The sequence below is a fragment of the Sorex fumeus genome, unplaced genomic scaffold (assembly GCF_029834395.1).
Source record: "Sorex fumeus unplaced genomic scaffold, SorFum_2.1 ptg000086l, whole genome shotgun sequence".
Classification (NCBI taxonomy): domain Eukaryota; kingdom Metazoa; phylum Chordata; class Mammalia; order Eulipotyphla; family Soricidae; genus Sorex; species Sorex fumeus.
In genome coordinates, this window is record NW_026606143.1 from 20,220,459 (window position 1) to 20,233,971 (window position 13,513).

Below are 13,513 nucleotides of genomic sequence, written 5' to 3' on the forward strand. Positions count from 1 at the left end.
AATGTGGAAATGCACAGTACAAAATGTGGGAGGCAGCATAGAGAAACAGATCTGAAAGTGTTAGGGTACAGGAATGAGCCCATGTTTCATATATATATATGAAGCCTGGGGTTCAATCCATAACACCAAAATAAATTCTAAAAAAACATAAACAAAATTATTTTAAAATGTCAAAAGGTTAACTAACAAAAAAATAAAGAAAATTTCAAAAGGCAATTTAAAAAGTATTTAAAATACAATGTGTGAGTTTTTTAAACACTAAAATACTTTTGAAGTGAATTACACATATATTTAAATTAGGATAAAAAATGCATTGAGGGTGAGTGTGAAGTTTTCAGTAAGCATAAAATAGCCATTTCAGAGATAATGGAAATAATGATAAAGAAGCAGTGCTTGAAGAAAAAGAGGCTGAAAGTTTTCTAGATAATAGACATACCTGTATTCAAGTAAATATAGGGTAAGTGAAAATAAATCCAAACCCGGATAAATCATAAAAAGTGATGGAATATCAATGGTAAAGTAATCATATTAAAACAAGCCAAATTATCTACAAAGAACCTATATTTAGATCACAGAATCAGAGGTCTCATCAGCATCAAAACTGGCCAACAGAGATGTGGGAAAAACAGTTAGCTCGGATTCGAAACTTAACTCTCAAATAGCCCTCCACTCCCACCCCACTAAGAGGGCAAAATAAAGACAAAATAGGCTTCCTATAGAAGACTATCCGTAAGAAAACAAATGATATCTCTCAAAAAGAGAAAATAGGGATGGGACATAAAAGGCCTGGGACCAAAGTTAATAAAATCTGACTATCGACTGAGAAGGAAACAGTACTAATAACTGTTTAGTGAGTACAAGAAGAAAATGAAGATCATACACGCAACAACATGATAGATGGTGGAAATGATGGGGTTAATAAAGCAATTGAGTCCTCATGTAATTTCATTACAAATACCTATGCTGGGAATGTGACTCAATGGTTAAGCACATGCCTTGCATGAACCCTTGATATTACCTCCCACCAAAATAAGACAAGAAAATTAAAAAATGAGAGATGCACAAAAGTGCTGAAAAATATAAATTTTGTTAGTAAAATACATATGGTTAGCCAATATTTTCAATATGCAATCTTGTCCATGGGCTGGAGTAATAGCACAGCCAGTAGGGCATTTGCCTTGCACACGGGGGACCCGGTCGAGCTGAGTTCAATTCCTCTGTCCCTCTCAGAGAGCCCGGGCAAGCTACTGAGAGTAACTTGCCTGCATGGCAAAGCCAGGCAAGCTCCCTGTAAAATATTCGATATGTCAAACACATTAACAACAAGTCTCACAATATTACTAGGCCCGCTCAAACAAATTGATGAACAACGGGAGGACAGTAACAATGAATCGTATCCACAAGAACAAAACAAAAAAAAAGAATTTCTGTTCATTCCAACGCAGATGAAAAATGAAAGACTTTAAGAGGAAGATAAGTGAGCTGGAGTGATAGTATAGGCATGTGCCTTACATCTAGCTACTCGAAGTTCACTCCCTGGCATCCCATATGATCCCCCAAACACCAACAGGAGTAATTTCTGAGTGCAGAGCCAAGAGAAAGCCCTGAGCATTGCTGGGTGTTACTAAAAAGAAAAAAAAAAGGAGGAAGATAAGTTATACTTTCAGTTTTTATTGGCTACAAAATAAAAAATTATTTCAGGTTTCTAAATTAAACAGCAGCATGTTAAAATACAGAAAACAGGGATCATTTAGGGCATTGGTCTTCTATGCAACCAATAATGGTTAGATCCCTGATACCACATATAGTCCCACCAGCCTCAGAGGAGTTGATTACTGAGTGCAGTGTCAGGAGAAACTAAGCACCACAGAGAAAGAAAGAAATAGGGATATGATCCATAGTACAACAGGGTGGCTGGAATCTCATAAGATCCACTGAGCACTGCCATGAAGATTTCCTTAGTGTAGACCCAGGAGTAACCGGTGAGCATTGCCAGGTGTGACCCAAAAAGCAAACTAAGGAAGGAAGTTAGTTCGAGAAAATAAAGAAAATATTAAACATGTTCAGGGAGCAACATGATTAGTAGAATTACTATGAATTTACTGCATAAAGTATTATCAATGAGGCCTGAGTGCTAATACAACAGGTAAGGTATTGCCTTACATGTGGCTGAACCAGGTTCAATCCCTGGGAGCCTATATAGTTCCCAGAGTGATCCATGGTAAAGCCCAAATACATACAGACACAAAAAAACTACTTGGGATCAGAGAAATTCTTCAGCAGGAAGGGAACTTGCCTTGCACACAGCTGTCACAAGTTCAATAACCGTCACTGTCACTGAGGACTGCCAGGGGTGATCCCTGAGCACAGAGTGGCAAGTAAGCCCTGAGCACCACGAGGTGTGTTCCCCAAAACAAGAAGAGTATTACAAATCTACTTTTATATTATGCCCACTTTTATGGTTTAATTTTTATAGTTCACTAACAATTAAAATTAGAAAATATAAAGTATTCAACCTCTCTTGGGTGTCCCTATTTCCAGAGTGGTCCCAAGATTTTTTCCACACAAATACCAAGAAGAAGACTGAGTTTTTTGAGTCTTATCAGGAAAGGGGTTAGAAGACAGTGGAATTTTCATTAGCTTTGGGTATTTGAAAATTAATTCATACTGCCTTAAAGAACATACCTCCAATGCATAATATACTGGTTTGTCTCTACCAAGTTTGTAAGCAACTGTCGTTAGTAGGCCATGTTCAGAAAATACACACTGTAGGAAGGAGAAAAAAGGATTTCAACATTAAAGATATGACAATTGCTTTTAAATTTATAATAATTTAGGTAAAAGAATACACAAGAAATAAATCTTGATGGCCAAAATCTGCAGTGTTAAAATATATTTAAACTGCATCAAAAGTTCAAACATGATCCAGATTAGATTTGCATTGAAAATCTGATGATCCTCTTTTATATTATTGCAAAGATGTAATTACAGTCAATATTCAAAGAACCTATCTAAACTGGATCTTTCCAGAACCATTTAAATTTGATGCCTTTTGCCCCTTACATTAAGATATAATTTAAACACTAGATATTATTAAAAGCTGCATTCTGAAGTATGATTAGTAGCAAATTATGCTCAAAAACTATTTATACAAAGTTAAAGACTTTAAATAATGTTTTAATTTGGAATAAAAAAAAAACCAACCTTGCGGCCTGTATTACATAGTAAGAAACAGCCAGTTCCATACCTATAGTTGGAGGAAGAAGAATAAACAGGATGAGTTTTATTGAAAAGTAAACAATGGAATATTAATAATACAAAATGATGTCAACTGACATTTAAATAACAAGTCATATAAAATTTTAGAAATTTCCAAAGGTAACAAATTTCAAAATTTTAACAGGTAACGAGAAATTGAAGATAACAATTCTCTTTTTGGAATATGTTTGAAAGGCAAGAAAGAAAAACATTTACTGCAATCTTCTTAGGAAAATACAGGTACAGGGATACCTCCTCTTATTTGCCCTTTAACTTTACTGCACTTAACAGATGTGTTTTTTATACATCTCTCCTATAGAGAAAAATGATGACTCTTTGAAGCCTCAAGTGATTATCATTTTTAGCAATAAAGCGTGTGTAAATTAATGGATGTACATTGTTTAAAAGACATATTTCATACATAATAAACTAATGGAGAGGTAAACATAGGTTTCATATGTTCTAGGAAAGGAAAACCTTTATGTTACTTGATTACAGAGTTCTGGAATTAAACCTACCCTATCTCAGAGGTGTGCCTGAAAAGTATTTCATGCTCAGTCATAAGCATGACATCAGGGCTGTCTCTTAAAGACTGAATTAGAACACATCCTACATTAAAGTGACTGTTATTAACCTATATGACAGGAAACATCATGATTAAAAATCACCCACTGACAACTGAGCAGGTAAATGCTGTCACTATAAAGTAATCAAAGAAACATTGTAAGTTTTCCAGCCTGGAGGAGGCTGGGGTGAGAGTGCAGACAGTGAACCTCATGGGGACAAGCCTCGGACACTGGGGAGGGTTAATAAAAACCTCGCTTCCCAATGCTCTGTAGAACAGGGCACAGAGAATGCCAACAGTGATGGGTGCCAGACAGTAACAGCGAACATGGGGCCGCTGGGTTCTTCAGTAGTAGCCTTATCAGCATAAGCTTCAAACTCTGCAACAAATCTGGCACTTGGACACTGGCCGAGAGGACTTTTGACCTGTGCCAGGCAGATAAATGGCCAAAACTGATACCAGTAAGGGTCACAGGGAAATATTTTTCAGCTGAGTTGACCGCTACCCTTAACTCTTCTCAAGCTCTTTAGCCCTGTCTAGGGCAGGGGTGCCTTTCCTTTGTGCCAGCTCTACTTCCTGCAATGCACCACATCCCCAGCCCATTCTGTGCGCTGAGACATTGTGGATATGGCAAGAGTGGGACCCCTCAGTTCAGAGCCAGGCAGACGACACCTCGCAAATGCTGCTCAGCAGCCAAATTGTTTTATGGCGCAAATCGAAATCAAGTGCAAGCTCTGCTCATGAGCTTTCAGCTACATCCGTTGTGCGTTGAAAATTAGTTTGAGCCTTTCATTCTCCTTGCCCCAATGTAACTCAGTGTGCTTAAAAGAGCAATGACACGAAAACTAGTTGCAGGTCTTAAATGAGTCAGAAAGAGAGGGACAGACATAGAAAGATTGCATTCATCTGGCTAACATAAAGTAACAAAATAAGAGACTAACACCCGAGAACAGCTGTGATAAATACCAGGTTGTTCACTCCATGGCTTAGAGGCCAGCCACACACTCCAGGGGTAAAGGCAGCTCAGATAGAAAAGGGAGAACCAAATAAAGGGTGCCAGGAAGATCTGCCTAGGATGGGAGATGCCTGCTGAAAGTAATCTATGGACCTAAAATGATTGCCACCCAATGTCTCTTCTGCAGAACACAGCACCCAAAAGGAGAGATAGAACAAAAGGGAGTGCCCTGACAGAGGCAGTGTGGGATGGGGGGGTGGGAGGGATACTGGGATTGTTGGGGGTGGAGAATGGGCATCGGTGGTGAGATGGGTACTCGATCATTGCATAACTGAAACCCAAGCACAACAACTTGTAAGTCTACAACTGTACCTCATGGTGTTTCACAAAAAAAAAAAAAAGAACAACCGCAAAAAAAAAAACAAACCCCTAGTTGCAGGTCTTAATCCATGTGTTTACAAATTATAACACATAATTCTACTATTTTCTTCCACAAAGCTGAAAAAATTACGTATTTAAGTTAATCTCCATGACTATTGGTAAAAATTAACTTTATCCTGTTTCATACTTCAAAAGTAAATATTGGTACCCATTTAGCGGCTCTATGAAACTCTGTACACCAGGTGGTGTCATTTCCTTCTTAAAGTAGAAATTGACACAAAGGCTCAAGGAACTTAGTAAAACCAAATTCTCAATTTAGTATACGTAATAAGTGACTCAGGCATATTCTTGGTACAGTCAGAGATTCTCTTGCTATATTTTGGGCACAGTTTTTAAACTTTCAGTTTTTAAACTGACAGTTTTCACTCTTAATATGTATTACTACCCCTGCCAGTTAGCAATCATCTGGGGAGCTTGCAGCACTAAGAAGCATATTAGTCTTCATCACGGTTGTACTGGGGCCAGGGAGATAATAAGCGGGTAAAAGCATTGCATTGATAGCAGCTGAACAGATTTGAAGTCCTAAGACCACATAAGGCTCCTGTGAGCACTACCAGGGGTGAATCCTGAGTGTCTTCAGCTAGGAATCACCCAGGAGCACTGCTGTCTGTGATGCAACCCTTCACCCCTAGCCCCTAAAAATGACATCCTATGTTCAAACATCCATAAAGGTGTCCAAATTTTCTAACCTCACTAAAGATTGCTTACTGCTTTTTCATTGCAAATGGACAAAAATGGTGTAATGGGAGAGGGTGGGGACATTTACTGGAGTGAGAAAAGCCCTAGGACGTTGTTATACTCCTCTGTACCTCTAGTGGGTATAAATAAAGATCCGTAGGCAACAAGATGAAAAACTGCATATGATGTAAACTATTATTTGGCAGGGACACAAGTTAATGTCTTCTGAGTTGTCTATTAATGATAGTTAATGCTGGAGTCATAGCACAGCAGGTATGGCTTTTGTCTTGTAGGTGGCTGATCCGGGTTCGATTCTTCATCCCTCTCAGAGAGCCCAGAAAGCTACCAAGAGTACCCCAGTACCCCACCTGCATGACAGAGCCTGGCAAGCTCCCCGTGGTATATTCTATATGGTGAAAATAGTAACAAGTCTCAAAATGGAGATGTTACTGGTGCCCGGTCAATGAAAAAGTAGAGAACAGTGCTACACTGCTATTTAATTTTTTAATTAATTTTTTAAAAAAATTTTCGATAGCTATTTAATTTTGTTTTCCAATTTCCCCATACCTTGTGGAAATCAGAAGTAGAAGTGTCTCCTACTTCTCTTAAATACCTGCTTTTCCTCCCCCCTCCCTTGGCAATTCCAAACATTCCTGTTTCTTCAGAATCTTGTCTGGGGCCCAAGAGATAATACAGTATGCAGGGAGCTTGTCTTACAGACAGCTGACCCAAGGTCAATCTGTGTGCTGCTCTGAGCCCTAAAGGCCTAATCCTCAGTGCACAGCCAGAAGTAAGCCCTGAGCACTGGCAGGTGTGTCCCTGTTCCCAAGCCAACCCCCCCAAAAAAAACCCCAACAAATAAAGCCCAATCTATAGAAATATGGAAAATGAATCACATCTCCTTTTACACAAAACTCGATCCTCTTTTCCAAATGTAAAAGGTAAAAGGTAAAGGCCCTCCCGTTGATCGTTGATTTTGCTTGAGAGGGCCCAGTGACGTCTCCATTGGAGACTTTGTTGTTACTGTGTTTGGCATATCGAATACTCTTGGTAGCTTGCTGGGCTCTCCGAGAGGGGCGGAGGAATCGAACTCGGGTTGGTCATGTTGGCCGCTTGTAAGGCGAACACCCTACCGCTGTGCTATCACTCCAGCTGTATGTAATATATTATACGTTACCAGTACTCCAAACAGAACCCAAGCAGAAATTTTCCTACTCAGAGGAATTCGAATTTTTGCTTAAGTCTGACCACTGCAGCTAGGTGACTCAACTCCTTATCTCTGCCTTTCTCTATTTTGCCTACAGTGCCAGGGACATCCAGCCACAACTTGCACTGTACTCTGACCCTGTCCCTTTAGTCTTTGCCCCTGTTACCCTGATGCTGTAAGTGAGCCCTTCCCCATGGCCTTGTCTTAGTCCCCTCCCTCTGCCTTAATCTCCTCACTTTGCCCCAAGATTATCATATGATTAACATACAGGTCAGTTACTTTTGAACCCCAGCTCACACATCTTCAGAAGATTCCCTCTACCTATCAAGAAAAAACCTTGCTAGTACGAGGGCTGGAGAGACAGTACGGTCGGTAAGGCTCTTGCCTTACACACTGAAGCATGACAGAGGGTCCTCCAAGTCTTGGAAGAAATTATCTCCAAGCACAGAGCCAGGAGTGATCCATGAGCAATACTGACTGGGTTTGGGTCCCAAATAACCAGACACAAAAACCTAGTCAGTTTTAAAAAATCACAGCTTGACAACACAGTTCTAGCTTTATTTTCTACCACTTGCCACCCAAAGAGCCTCGGTATTCTCTACACCAAGTTTTGGATTTTTTTTTTTTTGCTTTTTGGGTCACACACTGTGATGCTCAGGGGTTACTCCCAGCAGTGCTTGGGGGACCAGATGGGATGCCGGGGACTTAACTTACGTCAGTGCAAGGCAAATCTCCTACCCACTGTACTATTGCTCTGGCCCCAAGTTTTGGATTTCTTTATTTGGATTTTAGAGTTCTCTGCACCTGCATTACTGCTCAGGTTTCAAAGCATTTCATTACTGCCCGACGCATGCTTCACTCTCTGCTCTGGTTTAAATTTGGTTAAAAGGATTTGTGATCTTTTCCAATAATCTTAGACCTTGCTATTTCCCTACTTCAATGTGGAAGGTTGGCTGTAGATGAACTCACCCGAATGTCCAAACTAAAAAGTCATCACTTTAGGACTTTGCAGCTGCATACTTAAGCGGAGGGTAAAGAAGGAAAATGAGGCACTTGTATTTGGTACATCTCCTTGTGCTATGTTCCTGTCAAGTACATGACAAATAGATCCCACACTTGATTTACTTAGCACTAGTGTCCTGGGCAGGGAGGAAACGATGGATAGTTTTTTGTCATTTCTCTTGACTGAATTTAACCACCTAAGAACGAAAATTCAAAGAATGTTTCCAGACTCACACTAACCCAGATCTCTTGATCTTCACCTTAGATATGAACATCTGCAAAGAATTTTCCTAGCTCCTCTCCTCCCCCTCACCACCTCTCACACAAATAGCATCTCACTCTTGCATAGGACCATGACCCCATTAATTGACAAGAGCATCTACTTCGCAATGCTCGGCATTCCTTTATTCACAACAGAGAAACAGCCACTAAGATTAAAATGAATCAGAGAATAAGACGGCCTCAAGATTGACTGTATTATAGGAGCAGAGTATATGGAAGTCATTGAGAAACCTGGCTAAGGTAAAGGAGACAAATATGAATGCAAACACTGTTCAATCTATCTTAGGAGCAGTTTTCTCACCTGACAGTGAATACTACTTTAGAAGCGGGGCTTTATGGGCTGGAGTGATAGCACAGCGGGTAGGGTATTTGCCTTGCATGGGGCCAACAAGGGTTTGATTCCGAGTATCCCATATAGTCCCCAAAGCACCCCCAGGAGTAATTCCAGAGAGCAGAGCCAGGAGTAACCCGTGTGTATTGCCAGGTGTGACCCAAAAAGCAAAACAAAAAAAGGGGGGGCGCTTTTTACAGGCTGTGTGTGTTGTAAGAACAGATTAGGAGAGAAAATAAACTACTTCCATCATTCTACTTTCAGGACAAAAAAAGTGGCATAAAACTTGTATATTTGAGCTGAGAGAACAAAATCAAGAATAATATGGAAGTGAGCTGGAGCGATAGCACAGTGGGTAGGGCATTTGCCTTGCATGTGACCAACCGAGGTTTGATTCACAGAATCCCATATGGACCCCTGAGCACTAGCAGGAGTAATTCCCGAGTGCACAGCAGTAACCCCTGTGCATTACTGGGTGAGACCCAAAAACAGAAAAAAGAATAATATGAAAAAGGTGTGGGACAGATACAGTAGAGAAGGGATGGCAATTGCCTTTCATCTGGCTGACCCATGTTCGATTCCTGGCACCCCATATTGTCACCTAAGCCCTACCAGTAATGCTTTCTAAATGCAGAGCCAAGAATAAGCCCTGGGTACTACCAGGTATGGCCCCAAAACAAAGAAAATGAAAAGAGAAAAATAATATGTCAAAACTTAAGGCTGTTCCCTCCACTCAGATATGGCCTCTCCTGAAGCAACCTCTCTCCAAATAGCACCAATATAATGAACTTTTGTTTATTTTCTGGATGGAAAAGTACTGACTTTTGTAAATGAAAATCTTTACTAGGTGGATTGCTGTGAACACAGGGCATAGTGTTTTGCATTTGAAAATGATTTTCGGTAATTAAGACACACTCAAGTTTGAGCCAGTGGTGGTAAGTGCCAATATTAACATGTCGTATATTTGAACTGAGAGAATATAATCAAGAATAATATGGGCCAGAGTGGAAGACCTCTGTTCAATCCTGGGTAACCTCTATGGTCCCCTGAGCCATACCAGGAGTGATCCCTGAATGCTAAGTCAGAAGTAAGAAGCCCTGAGCACTGCTGGGTGTGGCCCCCAAACCAAAAAAAAAAAAAAAAAGCTAGTGACCTTTATCATGGATGAATTTCAAAAGCTTTACTTCATTCAAAATAAAATAAGGGAAAAATATACAAAAAAAATTGTGTTTTAGGTCAATTTTTAAAACTCACGTGTTTTTGGCTTGTCCATCCTGGAAACACATCTGTCCCACCAATGCAGCAGACTGGTCCCCCAAACACTTAAAGTGACAAATAAAGAACATGATGTGAGATATTAGTGTTCATTTTTGTTTTTCGTTTTAAAATAAGCAGGGTTAATTTTTTCTGTTTAATTTATCAAGGAATTGTCTCTATTTCTTGCATTCCCTCCTTTATTAATATTGTCTCTATGTGATAACAGACATGCAAAGGGAGTTGGAATTAATGTAATCAAAGGATTCACTGGCCCGCACTGGGATACCTAAGAGAAAGAACTAGCCAGTGATCCTGCTTGACTTGTATTCAATAGTTTAAGACTTTGGAATAGTGTGGTTGAAGAAAATACAGCATCTAAGGTGCTTGCCCAACATGTAGCCAACTCGGATTGAATCCTTGGCACCCCACAGTGTCCCTACCCCCAGTCCAAGCCTATCAGGAGTGATTCTGGAGTGCGGAGCCAGAAATACACCCCGAGAACCATGGGGTGTGACAAAAACATTTTAAAAAAATTGTATAATTAAAGATTGTTTAATAGACAAAAATACGATTTTGGTGAAGAGTCATATAAAATAGGAGAGGATGGCAGGAAGGAGAGCAGAAAACAGTTGCGGAGGAGGAAACTTACCCCAGATATCGGCACACCTTCCAAGGCTCCAGCTTTCTAATAAAATTTTGAAAAAGGATTATGAATAATGATAAGTGCTCGGTCCTTCTAACATAACTACAACAATGAACACATAGCACCAAGCCAGAACTTGAGGACAGACAAGACGAAGCAAGTGTTTCGATTACATGAGGGGCTTAGAGACAGATACTAAGAGGATTCCTAGAATGACAAAATGAAACATGGCATTGGAGAATGGACCCACAACACAGGACTGTGAAATCAGGAGACATGGATGATATATTCCTGGTTAGTGCTGATTCACTGTGCTGAAGCTACCCTGTGCCTCACTTTATTGAAATATAGAATCAGGACCAGACATGATTGCCAAAGTTGATTACACGTTGCTATTATTGCAGTAACTAAAAAAAAGACAAACACATCCTTTAAAATGAACATTCCAATAGCCATCAAGGCAGCATGGAACATAATTATTTTGAAAGGCTTTATTTTACCAATTATTCTTTTTTTTATCTCAATAGCTCTTAAGATCAGTAAGAAAGTGGCTGGAGAGATAGATTGCTCAATGGGGTAAAGCACATGTTTTGCATGCAGAAGTCCCAGATTCAATCCCCCAAATAGGACCAGGAGTAGCCGCTGAACAACGCTGGGTGTACCCCAAAACAAAGTATCTGTAAGATACACAAAACTTATTTAGTGTTATTATTTGTTTATGCAAGCTTCACTCTTCAATATTAGATAGGCAAGAGGAAAGCATTTTACATCACACATAGTGCTTTTTATTTTCATTAACTATGGCAACATTCTAAGATTAAAAAATGGCATTTAAGGAGTTACTACTTCAATGAAATTTTAAAGCATACATTTGCACAAAACCAGTTTTAAAAGGCTATTTAGCAATGAATTATAGTTCTGATGTCCATATCTCTTAAAATCTGGTATAATTTATTAGATGTTGCAGCCACACCTGGTGGGTTTCAGGGGACAACCAACAGGGGCACTCAGAGAAAGATGTAGTTCCAGCGATTGGACAAGCTGCCTGGGAATCAAACCAGGGAAGCTGCCATGGAAGACAAGTGTTTTAGCCCCTGTATTCTATCTCTCCAGCTCCCATAAAGCAGTTTGCACTTTGCATAAAAGATCCAGAGGAAAGAAAGAAAATCCTTGAAATGTGTGTGATAGAAGCCCTCGAAAAAAACACAGCAATAGAATTTTGGACGCAGCTCTGTTAGAATAAGTATAAGAAGAAAGCAATCTCAAATGGCTACTATGATGAAATAGAAATAGACATTGAGCATAGATATGTTAACCATTTACAAAACAGAAACTCTTTTAGAGAGCAGATATTCTTTCTTTCATGCTTTCTGCTTAATTTAAGATCCGATAGTTTTATTGAATATATGTGCAAATAGGAACTTGCAGGTGTATGTTGACGTCACTGGATTCATTTTAAATTGGGGTAGTTAGTACACGTAGGGATAGAAAATGACCATTGGTTGCCTCCTCAAAACTGAGTTTGACCTTCCAGGATGCCAAGCAAGAAACAGTATCTACTTTGAAGGACTGATCAGGAGAACTTTCTACTTCACTTTACCTTATGATTCCTTCATCTGACCATAACTTCAGCCTTTTCCCCCAGTCTGAGAAACCATCAACCCTTGTGTCCATATTCCAAACACATTTCAGGTTCCTAACCAGAATCTGGGCTCCCCAAGTTGCTGTTTCTACTACTTCCAAATTCATTTGGGTACTGCACTCCTCTCTCAGTTTTCTTATTTAAGCTTGACTGGATCATATTTCACAAAGTGCAACAAGTGATTCAAAAGAAACTCTAAATGGTAAACATGTATCGAAATACCAAAAGCTTTTGCTCGCTACTGAAATAACAACCCGAAAGCTCTTCTAGTGCTTTGCTGCCTGCAAACTGTTCCTCTTACTTCACAGGAAGGGGATTTCTGGAGAATCCCTGGGAATTTCCTCTGGTCAAGCATGCAGAAAAAGTGACAGTGCATTTCCAACTAAGTGGTCTGAAAGATTGATCAAGTTACATTTAAGATGTGTGTTTTGAACATTCTAAAACTACTTGATTTCCCTTTTATGCTAAAAGTCCAAAGTACATTGCAAAAGTACTTTATAATAGGGAACATCAGAATTTCTCGTTTTTGGTAAACTACCTCATTGGTTTTTTTTGAAACATTTTCAGTCTTAATGAAAAACTAGAAGATGAACAAAGATTAAGTTATAAAATCAATTCTAAACCTTGAGTAGAACTTATCTTTAATTTGGATGTGTCATGGAGATTCTAGGTAAATCTGTATATTTAAGGGGACTTCTGCTTGCTTCAACTAAATGGAAATGCACTGTTCTCTTTTCCAAATGAATAAGTAGTATAATTGGTGGGCAACCTACTCACCAGCCTATGAGAGATTTTCTATAGTCAGCAAAGGGGAAAAGGGGGACAGAAGGATAATATTTTAAATGCAAGAGCAAAGTAGGCCAGTTAAATGCTTTTTTTTAACCATTCAATAAAATTATGTTTCGCGAAAACTTTTTCCTCTGACCCTGTTTTAATAATAACTATAAAAGTGACCAAAACTCGGGTCTGGAGCAATAGTACAGCGGGTAGGGCTTCTGTCTTGTACACGGCTGACCCGAGTTTGATTCCCAGCATCCCATATGGTCTGCTGAGCACTGCCAGGAGTGATTCCTGAGTGCAAAGCCAGGAGTAACCCCTGAGAATCACAGGGTGTGACCCCAAAAGACAAAAAAAGTGACCAAAACCCTTCTCATATACAGTGATTGTTTCAGTTGAGGGAAAAAATCCATGTTCTCTCAAAAGAAATGATTATAAAAGAAATACTTAAGAATCGGTGTGCATACTTTAGAGA

The 13,513-nt window shown here is 39.5% G+C and overlaps 1 protein-coding gene across 3 annotated transcripts in view; it reads right to left on the reverse strand.

The window, feature by feature from the left end:
• GK (glycerol kinase) overlaps positions 1–13,513 on the reverse strand; it is an 83,846-nt gene that overhangs the window by 20,311 nt on the left and 50,022 nt on the right. For 2 of the 3 annotated variants that reach the window (XM_056131242.1, XM_056131239.1), the window contains 4 exons: positions 10,626–10,661; positions 9,974–10,041; positions 3,205–3,247; positions 2,686–2,766 (listed from right to left, as the gene is read on the reverse strand). In XM_056131242.1, the coding sequence (XP_055987217.1) occupies positions 2,686–2,766; positions 3,205–3,247; positions 9,974–10,041; positions 10,626–10,661 (228 nt within the window). Of the gene's footprint in view, positions 1–2,685; positions 2,767–3,204; positions 3,248–9,973; positions 10,042–10,625; positions 10,662–13,038; positions 13,057–13,513 lie in introns of all 3 variants that reach the window. The other variant, XM_056131240.1, reaches the window with a different exon arrangement.